This window comes from Cibotium barometz, chromosome 44, assembly GCF_041138505.1.
Source record: "Cibotium barometz isolate CiBa-2024 chromosome 44, ASM4113850v1, whole genome shotgun sequence".
NCBI lineage: Eukaryota > Viridiplantae > Streptophyta > Polypodiopsida > Cyatheales > Cibotiaceae > Cibotium > Cibotium barometz.
The window spans coordinates 9117776-9134084 of NC_141089.1; the positions used below are offsets into that span (position 1 = coordinate 9117776).

At 42.1% G+C, this 16309-nt stretch overlaps 1 protein-coding gene across 1 annotated transcript; it reads left to right on the plus strand.

The window, feature by feature from the left end:
* Window positions 1-5124: 5124 nt before the first annotated feature.
* Window positions 5125-6815, plus strand: LOC147612927 (uncharacterized). The gene has a single exon (XM_086782194.1). It carries the CDS (start codon window positions 5438-5440, stop codon window positions 6647-6649), a length of 1212 nt encoding a protein of 403 aa, XP_086638320.1. The 5' UTR covers window positions 5125-5437; the 3' UTR covers window positions 6650-6815.
* The last annotated feature ends 9494 nt before the right edge of the window (window positions 6816-16309 follow it).

The following is a 16309-nucleotide window of genomic DNA, read 5'->3' on the forward strand; positions in this document are numbered from 1 at the left end:
TAATAATATTTTTAAGAGGGCTTAAAATATATTCCCATAACATTCCCTACTATTGCTTGAGTTTGCAGTTGCCCTCAATTGTCGGTTTGTTGAAAAGAACGGAGGATCTTAGGGAAAGCACGAAAATATTTCTCAGGCACCCATCTTGCATCTTCACGAAGGATGATTTTTGAAAGTTAAGAAATATTTGCTATATTGGTTACCAGTTCGAGTTGGTGTGATTTGATGGTCAATGATAGTATCTGGTAGAGTAAGATTTCTTGGTCTCCTTCAATAAGAGGTTGAAAAATATTAAGCCCTCTTTAAAATATTTTTAAGCCCTCTTTAAAATATTTTTAAGCCCTCTTAAAAATATTATTCTACCCTCTTAGATAATTCAAGGATGCTTGGATTATATTTGCGTCATGCCAAATTATATTAATATCATGGGTGATACCATTATAAATATTAATACGTTTGGTGGTTATTGACGTATGCTTGGGGTCTCCAATGTTTGTTTCAGTTGGTTCATATGTAGGGATGATTCCCGAGTTACTTACACCTGGCAAACATGTGTGTGATGATGGTTTGCATGCTTATGGTATATTTATTTCACCAATTTATTATTGGTTATTTTATAGTGAAGAGGATTCCGAAGATTGAGGAGAAGTCGTACCAATTTATTATTTGGCACACCATTTTTGTAAACAAGCTTGTAAATACATGTGCTAGCTTGTGCACATTTTGATTTATTTTGTATAGTTTATCAAGTATAGACTTGATCCTTAATATTTGGTAAAGCATGATATGCTTTAAACCCAAGCCTCAACTTATAGGCACTCTATTTTTGAAGATAAGAGAGTGTTGTGCAAGAAAAGTACCACTTTTTGTATTTTTGGAGGCTATGGCCTAATTTGAGAAAAAAAAATATCTCGTTAATAGTCATGTGTGGGGGAAATAGGCTATACACACATGAGGGGGGATGATTGCACCCAATCTTGGAGTCGCATCTTTGTTGTGAGCTAAGTATTTTTCACTTGTTTTTGAATATTTTAATCATGGTCATGTGATGTTTGATGAATTCTTGAATTTAAATCAATTTCTTGTAAATGATTTGATTTCTATCTCCCTAGGAATTTAGATAGGGTGGGACGAGTACGAGAGACTGACACCTAGGGAGAAAAGGATAAATTGAGTGGGAGAAAGCTAAGTTCAAAAGTTTTTAAGGGATTGCCTCTATTAACCAAAGGGTGATAACCAAAGGTTAAGAGGGTGATAACCAAAGGTTAAGAGGAGGGTGGTAAACCATTCTAAGAAATCCGTGAAACCACTCTTAATTTGTAAAGCCGGTTTGCTAAATTCTTGACCTTTTTCTGATCCATCTGTATGGATGGATTCCAAAATTGAGAGAAAATCATGCTTAGCTTTCTAATTACTAAACCTTTGAGGGAGGAAGGAACCTATAATGGACGGTGTACAAATCTCCAACAATCAATTTATGGAGAATATGCACTTGTGGGAAAAATTTCAGAAATTAGTCTTTTGATTAATTAGAAAAAAATTTCTATCCTTTTTCCAACTCAACGGCCAAGAAATGTTAGCTTGGGAAATTTTTTTCTTCAATCCCACGACTGCCTGGCCCGCGCTACGCTACGGGACTGGCTGAATGATCGTTTCACATGCACTGTGTGTAACTTATAAGCTTTGTATAGTAAGCTTAATTAAAAGCCTTATAAGCTTTAATTAATAAAGCTTATAAATGCTTTATTAGAGCAAAAGGGGCTACACAGAGACATTTCTCAAAAGCTTATTAAGCTTTTATTAAAGCTACACTCTTTAGCTTTAGTTAAAGAGATTTCTTAAGCTTTAATATTAGAGCTTGGATAAACCCCCTTTTACTATATATAAACTTTATTCCATCACCATTTTTTTTGACCAAAAATTCGACGAGAGAAAACCCACAAAAACCCATAGCTTCTTTAAAATAATTTTTTTCAAAAAGGGTTTTAAAAACTCCTATCCTCATCCCTTCAAAGAAAAATTTTTCAAGAAAACTCATCACTCCCCACAAAAGGCAACTATTCAGAAAGAAAGGTCACAATGGTTGCTTTACCCATGCCGCCCATGGTTTAAGAACAAATCTCAACACTTCAAGAACAAATTACTACTGAATGAGAACTTCGACGTAAATTAGAGCATCAAGTCAAGCGTACCAAACGCAAACACAATGCTTCTAATTCTTCCAACTCAGATGGCAAAGAAAGTGACCAAGTTAGATGCACTGTTAAAGCTACATTGCGTGCTCAAAATTCTAAGAAAGACTCACGAATCCGTTGAAAGGCATTCACTTTCCAAGATTATGATGGCAAGAAGGATGAACGAGTTCTCATTGCTTGGATTAGCCAACTAGATATCTATTTCTCTAGCGAGAAATTCTCCAAAAAAGATAAAATTAAATGTTCTTGTAATCATTTAATTGAAAGTGCGGCTTTATGGTGGAGCGTGATTAAGCAAGGTAAACATCGACCTTCAACTTGGAAAGAGTTTCAGAAACTCTTAAAGAAACATTTTCTACCATCGCAATACAAAGCTAAAGCACGTCAACGATGGGACACTCTGCGCCAGATTGATAAAGAGAATGTCCAAGCTTATATCGATGAGTTTTGAGATATTCTTTTGCAGGTTCAAGTCATTGAAAAAGTCAAGGAAAAAGAGCAATGTAGAAAATTCATTGCAGGACTTAAGTCTACCATTAGGGCTGATGTTAACATGTTTCGTACATGACCTTAGCACTGCTATGGACCTTGCCCTAAATTCAGAACGTAAAACAACTACATCTAGAGATTTCAAGATTCAGGATAAATCTTTTATAAAATCTACTAAATCTTCTTTCCCTGCTAGTACTTTTGATAAATCCAGGATGCAAAAGGGTAAAGATGTGACTAAAAGAGGTTTTCGGAAGGACAACAACAAACATTGAAGACCCCAAGCATACGTCAATAACCACCAAACGTATTAATATTTATAATGGTATCACCCATGATATTAACATAATTTGGCATAACCATAACAATAAGCCTCACAACCATTTGGAAATGCAAACGATTCAATGTCCCGCCTTTTTCAAGAGAAAATAAACCTTTCATGCATTCAGCACGCACAAATTCTGTTGGAGTTTAAGTTATTTTCTCTTCAGATCCGTCCTTACTGGGAACATCGGTTTAAGTCCAGAGAATCAAACACCGCTCGAGAGTGGCTCCCGAAAAGAGAGGTTTATATCACCACTACCAACTCTGACAATCATAGAAACCTCTAGCATCTTTGCTCTCTTCTTATAGCACCGAATCTTGGACGAGTAGGTGTCAAAATAGTATAATCTTGTACCGATCGCTCATATAATCTGGCATCGTTTTTTGACGAGCCTGCAAAAATGAGAAGCTATGAGCCTTTCTACAAGCACACATGCAAACGTACGAACGCCAAGGGGAATCAAGAGAAGCATCTGATCAGTTTAAGAAAATGTCAAAATAAAACACATACCCGATAACCGAGCTAATTTCTTGACCACACCCAAATTTTGCATTGCTCTGCAGATCCCTCAAGAGGTGCTACGTTTTGGCAAGGCACACCAACATCATCTCTTGAAGACCTGTCTTGAAGAGGGCAATTGGAAATATCAGCAAGGATATTTCTCCTGCAGGCTAACACCACTATAAGTCTCCGCTTCGAAGCCATTGCAACTAAGAAACAAGAAACCACCAAACAAAAAGTACCTTCTAAGCACTCAATTAAATAGACAAAAAGACATGCCTACATTTCGTACTGTCTACATGACAAATCGATACATGACCAGAAGCTTTGACTCCAATGAACTCCAACGAAGGAGGAATCCATGTGCAGTGCAAAGGCAACGCATACAGAGCCAAAAACAAAAAAAGAACAACAGCTTCATTCGAAGGCCAATACGGGAAAGGCAACACATGCGTGCTAACACCAAATGCACGACAACATGAACGAAACAGGGCAACAATGAAGCCACTAGAAACCAACGTATCCCTCCAAGCGCTCTCTCCACGACAACAACAATAGTCGAAGGCACTGGAAAGCCAACCCATGCCTCCTTACGCTTTGTACACAACAACATGAACAAACCGAAGCAACACTACACGTGTAGTCGATAGAGAAAGCATGTGTCATTCCCTTATGTGCATGCCAACTCACTCCATAACCAGAGCCTTCGATGACCCACGTGCAGCCACCATAAAAAAATGAAGAAGAGTCAACACTGCATGCGCATTTGCAAAAGTTCACCAAAACCAACGTCCGCAAAATCGAGTATTAAAATCGTCCACAATGTGCACCCAAAACCTCTTTTTTTTGGGCTATATTAATTAATTCATCGGTGTTTTTTGTACCTTGGAGTCATGATAACTTGGAGAGGTTTTAGTGAAGCGATTATTTTTAGCAAGATATCTTCTTATAAAAGAAAAAATACACTTGTCAAATTGCATGTTGAATTGAATGAAGTCTCTCTCTTTTCTATCTATGTCCGCTAGCCGTGTATGTCTATGTAGATGTTGGTGGCATATCTCTCTCTCTCCTAGAGAGGTACAGGAAGAAATCAAGGGTTAGAGACCCCTCTCTATCTTTTCCGCCCTATGTGCCCCCCCCCTCTCTCTCTCTCTCTCTCTCTCTCTCTCTCCCTCGTGGAAGCTGTGATTGGAGAGTTCTCCCTCTCACTTGCATGAAAGTGGACAAGTAAGCCTGTGTGTGTGTGGGGGGGGGGGGGGCTTTCTCTCTCTCTCTCTCTCTCAAGCCCCTTACAAATCCACATCTCTCTCTGTCCCTCTCGATCGCTTCTCTTCGTTCTGCCAAATACTTGTCTGACGACATGAGGACAGACACCCCCCTAGGCGATGGTGGTGGTGGTAGTGAACGAGACTGGAGGAGGACGGCAAGGGGCATACCCCTTTGGTTTTGCATTAATTTATGCAACGCCATTGGCATCTTAATCCAACACTCAATAGGTTCCCACATATCTCTCTCTCTCTCTCTCTCTCTCTGTCTCTCTCTCTCTCTCCAGTAATAAAAACAATTAATTAATATCACGATTTTTGATGCCCTATTTCACGACTACTTTGGAGGGTAAATATGGGGGCCTTCGATGGGAATCGCTACTCAGGATTGAGATCAACGCTCGAAAGGATGTTCCGCGCATTACATGCAGCAGAGGGGTACTAGATGTGCACTGCGACGATGATGGTGAGAAAGAAGGTCAGGAAAAGATGCCTCGCGTTGCCAATCGCCTTCCTATGTGTTTGCCCTCTTCGTTGCAGGAGGTTTCCTCTCTGATTGTGTCGCCCCACAAGACAAGAAGCATCTCAACGCTCTGGATCGCCAATTGCTTACTCAAGACAAGCATGGCCAGGTAAGCCAGCATTCTCCTGCAATCTCTACTATGAACCATCCCTTTTCCAGTCTTGTGGTAGAGCAAGAAGAAAACTCTCAGAAAGGAGATCCACAGATGGATCATGAGAGGCTAAGGGGCATAAGCTCTGATGGTGTGGCTATGGTGGATGCCACCCTTACCCTCGAAATGGGTCAGCATCATCGTCCCATTCCATCATCCACCAGTGTCGTCCTTGATTTCGCCTCCCACAACAGATCCCTTCATGAATTTCATGACCATGAGGGCAGAGTGCTCATCAGACATGCTGAGAGGTTTGAGACCATGGGTGCCCTAGATATCCTGCGTGAATCCATCACCCTTCTGCGAGCAAACTCCTCCATTCTTATGTCCATCATGGTGCTCCTCATCTTTCCTGTCTCTGGGCTCCTCCTTTCTCGTGCATTGCTACATGGAGAACTTGCCAACAAGCTGACCACTCGCCTTTATGAAGCTGCAGCTGCAGTGGGTCTTCTTCACTACTTGTCTCTTGTAAAATCCATCTATGAGTCCCTTTCCCAGGTTCTCCTTTCATACACATTGGCAGCTCCCATACTCTTCACCTTATGGCTGCTAGCAAAGGCCAGCATTATCTACATAGTCTCTTGTACATATGCTGACAAAATACCCTCTCTCTTCACCTCAATCACTGCCGGTGCCAGATTATGGAAGCGTATCTTCTTCACTTACCTTTGGAGTTGCTTGGTCCTCTTAGGGTTTGGTACTATGGCTGCTACAGTCTTCCTGTTCATTGTCAGCCTCCTACATGCCTTGCAATTCTCCGCAGATTTGATCTTTCTTACAGAGCTGGCATTGGGATTATTTTATTCAGTGATCTTTGCTCAGATAATTGTTGTTGGAAACCTTGCAAATGTGGTCTCCATCTTAGAGGAATACTATGGTCTTTCAGCCCTTCTGAGGTCCTTTCATCTGATTAAGGGGAAAATCCAGGTGGCCTTGTCATTGTTTTTTGCTACGACGCTAGGCACAGCTATGGTGGAAAGCCTTTATCAGTATAGGGTGATTGGTATCCCACCAAGCAACTACGCCATCAACACTGCTTCGAGACTGTGGGAAGGACCTCTGCTGGTGTTCATGTATTCCTTCTTATTGCTCTTGGATGCTATCATGGGCTGTGTATTCTACTTCACCTGCAAGTCGGCCACCTCTGTGTGTTCTGACAGCCAGAACCTCTCCATTGACCTCGACTTGACAGATGTTTAAGTAAAAGTTTGGGCCGAATTCATATGGGGCAAGCCATTAATTTGCTTTACAAAGACGGTGACAATTCTTCATGCTGCTATGGGTTGTGTTTTCAACCTACAATTTTGCAGCTATTATTTATTGCATAAGCAAAGATAAGGAGGCTAATTTATGTCCATGTTTTTAATGCACGGGTATCAACTCACATGTTTCCAAAATAAAAGGCAGCTTTGAAGCTTTCATCTGTTTATGACTTGTATTTTCGGATTTTCTTGTCCCTGCAGGATTTGGTAAGATAGCTTCCTGTTCATTACCAGCTTCCAAGATAAATTGCAATCCTTTTCAGATTATTACATATTGGAGTTGTTTTACTAGGTGTTTCTAGTGCAGATTGTTGTCGTCATCAAAACCACGCAAATGTAGTTCATCTGAAGAGTAACACTACGGTCTTCCTGCCTTTGCTAGGTCCTTTCAAATGATCAAAAGGGGAAATGGAGATTACCTTGTTTGTGCTTCTTGCTACTACATTAGTATGGCTGTGGTGGAAAGCCTTTACAGTACAGAGTAAACGGTAGGCTATTTAACACAGATTCGGAAGGACCTGCGTAGGTGTACATCTACTCTTGGATGTCATCATGAATTGTGTGCTCTCCTTATTAGCCACTTTCATGTTTTTTGACAGCTAGCATCTAGACTTGACAGATGAAGTATTGCTTACATCAAATTTGGAGGTTAGTGGAGGCCACAATCAAGTATGTAGTGTCACCATTTGGTCACCCAAATGGTCTTCCCGAGTCCCGTGCCAATTTACGGGGGCAAGCAATCTTCGTGCCGTTCATATTGAGGCTAGTATGTGGATCGTAATGCCTAGGATCCCAGATTTCGTGCCCATTTGTGGCCAACATGTGGATTTGAGCATCCAGGATCCCAATTTCGCACTTTCCGATGTGCTAGACTTGTGCTCGGAAATGCCAGTGATGTACATGTTCCATGGCTAGGAGATTTGTTCATAACAAAGTGCACATGCACACATGTTTGCATGCTTGAAATGGTTTTTGCGCGAATTGTTTTCATGTGACTGCATGCTACGAATGTCTAGTTCACAGGGTTGGGACGCTTGCCCGTGAAACGTGCAAATGTGTTGTATCTTGTTGTGTTTTGTGGCATGTGAATAGGTGTAAGTGCACTCTAAACGTTTGTTTTAATCTATTAAAATGTTTTGTAAAGTCTATAATCTTTGTGGGTTCACATTTATTTAAAAATGAGGTGGACACTTTATTAAAGTGCATGAGACTCTAATCTTGTGGGCACCTTGTTTGAGCATCTTGTTGGGTGACCACCCATGTGGTAAAGGGTAGGTGTGGCTGCCTAAAATCCCATGCACGATGACTTCACCTCCCCCTACAAGCTTAATCATCATTTTTTGGCACACAAGCCCTCCATCGTTTTTACTCGCATAGGGGGCTACACTCACCCAACTGCAATTCTGATCATTTTTTGTGCACACAAGCTCTCCATCATTTTTGCTCCCAAGGGGCTACAGTCATCCAACTGCAACTCTGATTGCATATTTGTGATTTTAAAGGGCACCCCTCTCCATTTGTTGGTTGTTGCCTAGCAGTTGTACTTGTACGAGCACCATGTCATTAGGTCGCTTGTGTTGTTTAACATCAGCTAAGTCCTATTGAAAGGCAACTGTTTCTGGAGTCTCCCCTTGGTTGCGTTTTTGTTTTGGGCCTTCTACAGCCTTGTTTATGCTTGTGGGTGCCGCTCGTGCGATTGACTGGTTGCATCTTACACACTCTACTTCATAGACATACTTTGCTGCTGCTTGGATTTGTATTCGGGAGTGTCCTTCACCGTCAGTTTTCCATTTTTAGCACTCCCCATCATGAGGATGTAACCCAAGCACCAATACATGTTGGAACCTCTCCGTCTATGTAAGCAGGACATTGTAATGTGTGTGTGAGTGCTTGGCAAAGCATGTGAGGGCAACCAATGTAGTGTGTGTGAGTGTGTTGGAGTGGGGACATTTAACCCTAAACTTATGTATATAAGTAGACTCACATTTTGAAGTGAGTGGAACCTTAATGTGAATTCAACACAAGAAGTTGGATTAGGATAGCTCTCTCTCTCTCTCTCTCTCTCTCTCTCTCTCTCTCTCTCATGAGTCTTTGCATAGCTTGAAAGCTCTCATGTTCATCCTTCTACTGCCTCTATGGAGTTTTCTACATGGCATCAGAGCCAACAACAAAGAGATCTGAGGAATCACCTACTGTGGAGAGAGCTCACTGAAGTTGCAAGCCTGGAATCTGTGTGAGCAGTGGATCTGAATAGACTTGCAGCATGAAGCAACAAGCCTTGTCAGCTGAGAAAGAGCTTGCAGTGGACAAGCCTTCCTAGTAGTGGTGCGTTGGTGGCAAAAGCTGCAAGCAAGCTCTGGAGTAACAGAGGGAGCGCTCTCACAGAAGATCTTGCTAGCACTGGTCCTTTGCAGTCTCACGAGCTGGTTGGAGTCTCAACAAGGCACTCCATAGCTTTAGCGCTAAGGCTATGGCGTGCCTTGTTGAGAAAAAAGCACGTATTTTAAAACACGTATGTGGCCTAGAGCTTATCACAGTGGAACACAGCCTTTTCCTTGGAGCCTGGCAGGTGGTCGTTTCTCTTCTCTGAGCCTGGTGGTAAGGGCGTAGTTCCTTGAGAGCCTGGTAGAAGGGGTTTGAAGACTTGAAGAGCTTGGCAGGGACGTCTCTCATCAGCTTGGAGAGTGTGCCTCAGCTATTTGCAAGGCTTGGAAAGTAGCTTGCAGCATGCAGTGCTTTTTTAAAAAAGCATTTCTCAGACAAAAATGTGAAGTGTACCCTACAGCTGTGAGCCCGGAGCACCTGCATATCAAAGAAGCATCGTAATCGATTCGGAGAGAACACATCATTGAGGTATTTTGAAGCCTTGTTTATTTGATTTCTGAAGAGGTGTAGTTGTACATCCTCTCTCCCTTTCTATCCTCTCTATACAATCTCAATCAGCAGGAGCTTCAATTCAAGTGTGATAAGTCATGATGAAGGAGCTCTCAGTGAGTAGCATTAAGCCGTTTGATGGCGAGGGTTTCCACACATGGCAGACACAGATCAAGTATTTGTTGATGTACAAGGGATTATGGCCTTATGTGAAAGGCACGAAGCAGGTTGACATCAATGATACGGATGAAGTGGATGCAGATGAGCAGGCAATTGCTGTCATAGCCCTAAATTTGCACCCCAAGCTTATTCACTTGGTCGCAGGGTCTATGTCCACGAAGGCGGCATGGGATGAGTTGGAGCGGCTATATGGAGCAAGAGCCAAGCACTCTTGGATTGCTCTCAAGGTCAAGTTGTTTGGCCTACGTTTTTCCGAGGAGAATCTTAGTGATTTCATCAGTGAGCTACATAGTGGCCTCCATCGATGCCAAGGTGGAAGAGGAGGATGTAATTACAGTGCGTTTGAAAAGCATGCCTGAGCCATATGAGAGCCTAGTCACGACATTGAAGCATCTTCCCAAGTCTACACTGGACAGCATCATTAGTGCCTTGTTTAATGAGGAGAGGAGCATCAAGGCAAAGAGGGGAGACACAGCATCGTTATCGACATCCTCTCAGGGGCAGGCCCTATCCATGGGTCATGGTAAGAAGAAGGTCTCAAGTTTGATCAAGTGTACATATTGTAAGAAGGGTCACAATGAACCTCATTGCTTCTTGAAAGATCCATCACTTAGGAAGTGTAACACTTGTGGATAGATTGGCCATCTTGCACGTGATTGCAAGAAGCCCCAGGATGTGAACAATTATGCAAGCACTTTCATAGGATAACAAACATGGAATCCTCTAGTAGGAAGAGGAGCATGAATGCATGAAGCATTGGGCTATGGACACATCTACTCCACACATGCAGTGAAGATGAGTGTGCAACGCTCATCATGGTGTGCCACATGTTGGCATTGAGAGGGGGTGTTGGAACCTTTCCGTCTATTTAAGGACATTGTAATGTGTGTGTGAGTGCTTGGCAAAGCATGTGTAGTGTGTGTGTGTGTGTGTGTTGGAGTTGGGGACATTTAACCCTAAACTTATGTATATAAGTAGACTCACATTTTGAAGTGAGTGGAACCTCAATGTGAATTCAACTCAAGAAGTTGGATAAGGATCGCTCTCTCTCTCTCTCACACGTATCACACAAAGCACACATGAGTCTTTGCATAGCTTGAAAGCTCTCATGTTCATCCTTCCGTTGCCTCTATGGAGTTTTCTACAATATAGACATGGTAGTGTCGTATGTGGACTTGGAATACCAATTTTGTGATTGCTTCGCTCCAGTGAGAGGTGGGGATTGTTGGAAAGCCTCTACATCGACAGAATTGTTCTCCGAAAAACAATCTTGTTTGGTTTCTTTTGTTCATGAAAAATTTGGCTTCAAGAGCTAGAGGAACATTGTTTCGGCCCTAGTGTGGTGTCATTGTGCAATTGTTCATTGTCAGCATTGTCCTTGTCGTGTGTTGTTTCCTTTTCATAAGTGTTTCAAGAGTTAAAACATTTTTAAGACGTGGCAAAAAGCTTTCACTCTCGACAAATGAATTACATTGGTATTAGAGCACGCATGTTTATCTCCTCAGTGGGGAAATGATCTTGTGGGCTTGGACACCGCGTACTTGGAAATATAGACAACCAAGCAAGGAGTGGTGAAGTGCCAAATTTAGGAGGGAATTCAAGTGATACACATGCCTTGGAATCTATGCATGCCAGATATCTACCTACATCATGTGCTTTTAACCATGCAAGGGTTGGATAGTTGTCCAGAGGCAAAGAGACCATATAGGAAGATGGGAAAAGTGCATTAAAGGTTGGAATTCAACTTGTGAGAAGGCGATTGTAGGAAGACAACTGCAAGCAAAGGAAGAGAAATTGAGGCTTTTACATAAGAATCCACAGGTTCACAAGCTCATTGAAGCCACAAAGTTGAATCTATGGTGGACCCCATATTTGACTCCATGGCAAAGGAGCTGGGTGTGAAGCCCAGGGAGGTAGCTGTTACATATCTCATCCACAAAGGAGATGTGCTAAAGGGAGAAGCAAGTGAGCTGAAATTCAAGAAACTGCCTCGCATAGAGCCATGTGGTGCTAATTCTTGCAAGATAAAGTCTATTGTCAATAGGGAGAAGCCTTCGATGATGTCTCACCATGCCTCTTCACCTCATGGATTAAAGAATGAAAGATATGCATTTGCCAAAGAGGGTGGAAATTTTGGTGATAATGCACATGGAGGTTATGCCTTTCATGGTGAACATAGTCGTCGTGCAGGACATGGGACTTTGCGTAATGAATTGGCTCATGGGGAGAGACTGCAACGCTGAAAACAAAACAAAGCTTTGGCAAAAGCCGAGTGAGAGGCTAAGAAGGTGATGGCTAAAACAAAGCGAGAGGCTAAGAAGCTTTGGCAGAAGCCGAGTGAGAGGCTAAGAAGGTGATGGCTAAAACAAAGCGAGAGGCTAAGAAGGTGAGACTAAAACAACAAGTGAGAATGAGGATAAACTAGACCTACTTTTAGTACCAGACCATTTCAAAACATACACAATTGACAAACGAAAGGTGGTCTGATTGACAGCAAAAGGAGTTAAGGAAGATGGGTTATCCACATCATACGATGGACCAGCTGAAGTCAAGGAAATTGATATTACAGAACTAGGGGAAGGAAACCAAACCTATTTATATCGCTAAGGACTTGACTTCTGAAGAAAAGAAGCTTGTTGCTCTCCTTAAAGAGTTTAAGGATTGTTTCGCCTGGAACTACAAAGAGATGAAGGGTGTACCACATGTACCACATGAAGTGGTGTACCACATGAACTACAAAGAGATGAAGGGTGTACCACATGAAGTGGTGTAACATATACGATCCCAATCATGGACAGATCAAGACCAACCATGCAAAAACCATACCAGATGAATCCTAAATATGCAGCAATTGTAAAGGAGGAAACTAATAAACTCATTGTTGCTACTACAGATTTCATCTACGAGATAGAACAAACAAATTGGTTGTCACCAATAGTAATAGTGCCAAAGAAGAATGGGAAACTTAGGGTCTGTGTTGATCTCAAAAAGGTCAACATAGCTACTAGGAGTCAACGCAGCTCCTATAGGAAGGACCATTACCCATTATCTTATATACGGAATACGTTTTGGAGAGTAGCTGGTGAAGACGCTTATAGCTTCTTAGACAGATTTTCAGGCTACAATCAGGTGTCTATAGCACCCAAAGACCAGTATAAGACAACCTTCAATATAATGTGGGAGACTTTTGCTTACAAAGTCATGCCTTTCGGTCTCACCAATTCCCCAGCAACATTCCTACGATTAATGTGCACAGCCTTCAAGGACTACTTGCAAAAGTGGTTGGAGGTATTCATTGATGATTTGTGTGCACACTCTCGATGGACAGACCATTTGGCTTGCTTGAGAAAAGTGTTTGAGCGATGTTGATTGTATCGTATATCCTTAAACCCTTTAAAGTGCCACTTTTGGGTCAAACACGGTGTGATATTGGGACACATTGTCTCTAAGAATGGTATATCCACTAACGAGCGACAGTAAGGTCAGGAATTGCCCCGGTTGAGCCCCCACCTACTAATTACAGAGGTGTGCAAAGATTTATGGGCCACGCTGGGTATTATCGCCGCTTCATAATATTTTATGCTGAAATTGCTAGACCATTATATAAGCTACTCATTGTCTTTGAATGGACTGAAGAATGCCACGAAGCATATGATATATTGAAGCAAGCACTGGCTAGTGTGCCAATTATGAGACCACCTAACTGGGACCTTATATTTCATGTGCACATTGATGCATTGAACTTCGCTATTAGATGCGTATTGGCATAGCTTGGTGAGTTCAAATTGGACTACCCAGTCTGCTTCGCTAGTCGCCAATTGAATGATGCAGAGGTGAATTATGCCATCACAAAACGAGAAGGGTTGGCCATGGTTTATGCTGTCAAGAAGTATCAACATTACTTATTGGCCAACAAATTTGTATTCTTTGTGGACCATCAGGCTTTATTATACTTGGTGAACAAGCCTTACACCATGAGAATAATCACACGCTGGTTATTATTACTATTGGAATTCGGCTTTACAGTTATAGTGAGAACGAGAACACAGCATGTGTTGGTTGATCATATGTCAAGAATTCCAAATGGGAAACCGGAAACTAGTGTTGATGATGACCTCCCTGCTGATACTTGTTTATTCAAACTGGACATGGTGCTCGAATGGAGCAAAGAAACATCAGATTATCTAGCTTATAGTTTTCTGTAAGAACGACCCTTGAACAAAGATAAAATGTGTCGGCTTGTTAAGCTAGCTACACCTTATCAATTAATTGCGGGAGAATTATACAAGCTAGGTAAGGATAATGTCTTAAGGAGATGCGTGCGAGAAGACGAATTCGTCACACAATATTGGATGCACACTCAGGGATAGCTGGAGGACATTTCGCTGGAGAGATTACAGCTTGCAACAAGTTGCTTCAAGCAGGACTATGGTGGCCTACGTTGTTCGGGGATGCCATAGAGTTTGTTTTAAAAGGTGCGAAGAGTGTCAGGGATTTGCTATTCTGCAACAAAGGGACATGATGCCACTTACCCCTGTTATTGTAAGACAACTTTTTTGAGAAATGGAGAATCGATTTTGTTGGACCTATTAGTCTAGTTGCGCGTCCATCACTCACAATCCTGATATGTGATCGTAGCCACATACTATTTCACAAAATGGGCAGAGGCCAGAGCCTTTAAGCGAGCTAATGCACAAACAATAGCTAATGTAAGAACATCTTTTAAAACAAGAGAAGGGGCTCGCAAAAGAAAAAATCAAGCAAGCTCAAGAAGAATCTAAGGCAAGAGAGGCCAAGGCTAAATTGAAACTGCAGAAGAGGATATTGCATGTGAACATGGCTTCACTAACCCTCCTTGATGAGGATGAACTGGACTTGAGCCAGCACAGCTCAGTGTATCTACGACTAAAAGTCATACAACGAGCATTGCATTGATAGATACGGGATCAAGTCATAATCTGATCTCATATGAGACATGGCTAGATCTCAAACCACACCTTGAGGCCACCAATGCACAAATACGAAGTGTGCACTTGACAACTACGAAAGTTGAGGGATTTCTAAGTGCTAATGTTTCCATCAGAAATAATCCCTTGGTTGGGAAGGTGTTTGTTATGCCTGCAGGATCTATGGAGGAGGAGATGATCCTGGGACAATCTTGGATTTGTGCCAGTAATTGTAATATCCAATGGGAAAAAGGACGGCACAATTGAACGAGGGTAACAATGTCATTTTTGTGCCCTTAAGGAGCCCAATAAACAAAGGGAAGCAAGCCATGATTGAGGATATGGAGACACCAATCACGGTAACACCAGCTCACGTACCAGAAAAGGCATCAACCCCACAATCCATACACAAAAAATAGCCAAAGTCACTAGGTACTCAGCAGTGGGTGCCTAAAGGTCAACTTGGAAAAACCAGCTATACAATCATAGGACTCCATTTGTCGCCACTTCTGGCAAAGCTTGGTATAAACATATTCTTGAGCCGCGTGAAATTAATCTTATCTTTTGGCTTAAGGGTTCGGAACCATTGATGAGCTTTTCCTTCTAGGATTAGTGAGAAGGCATGAATCATGGTTACGTCACTTACTGGCCGCATGTGGACTCAAAGATCTCTACATGTGGAATTGGATCCCCATCCCGAGAGAGCTTTTGTATGAGCTTTGAAATGATGTGTGGCCTCATTTAGGATGGTCTGGATTCTAGAGCAGTGCCTAGTTCCTTGACCATTCCTTGGCCCATTTTCATAGCCATATTCAACAAATCTGTCCTTGTGGCCGCATTAAGATCTATATTTGGATCCACCCTTGTTCTTTGAGGAGCTAATCCCTCCCTACCTAGACCTCGTCCTCTTCCAACATTGGCTCTTCTCAGCATTTCTGGTCTATAGGACGGTCCGACCAGTTCATTCTAGATTGGCTCATCATTATTAGCAGCCTCCGTACGCCTTTGTAGAATCAAGAGCTCTATGTCCTATAAGAACATGGGATGATTGATCATTTTCTCAATGTCTTTCTTGGTGTACAGGCGGTCTTCTACTTCACTCGTTTCCCTCGGTAAATTATCACCTCTTCATCTCGGGTTACAAACCCTTTCTCCACTCTTGGCTCTTCATTAATGGGCTCTAAATTTAGAATTTCTCCCTCACTCTTGCCCATGACCATTTCTGGCTCTTTTCCACATGATTGAAATAGGTTCACATTTCCCATCTCCTTTTGTTCAACCCTAGCCCTTCGAGTATCGAGCTCTTGTTTCCTTAAGCTCAAATCTCGCAAGCTACCGTTCTACTTCAATCCTTTTCAGATCTAATTCTACTTCCTCTGAGGCTGGGAAAAATACTTAACCTGTCCTGGCTGCGCTTTTTAAGTCTCTTCTCATTCAGGGGGTGCCAGTGTTAGACAACCTAGAATTTGAAGGTTAGATTGGTAATTCTTGCCTTGGACCAAGTCCAATGCTAGTTGATAGACCCATGCTTGCAAATTGCGCTTCCTCATCATTACTGGTTTGGAGACCAAAAAATCCCCAAGCTATATCAATGATAC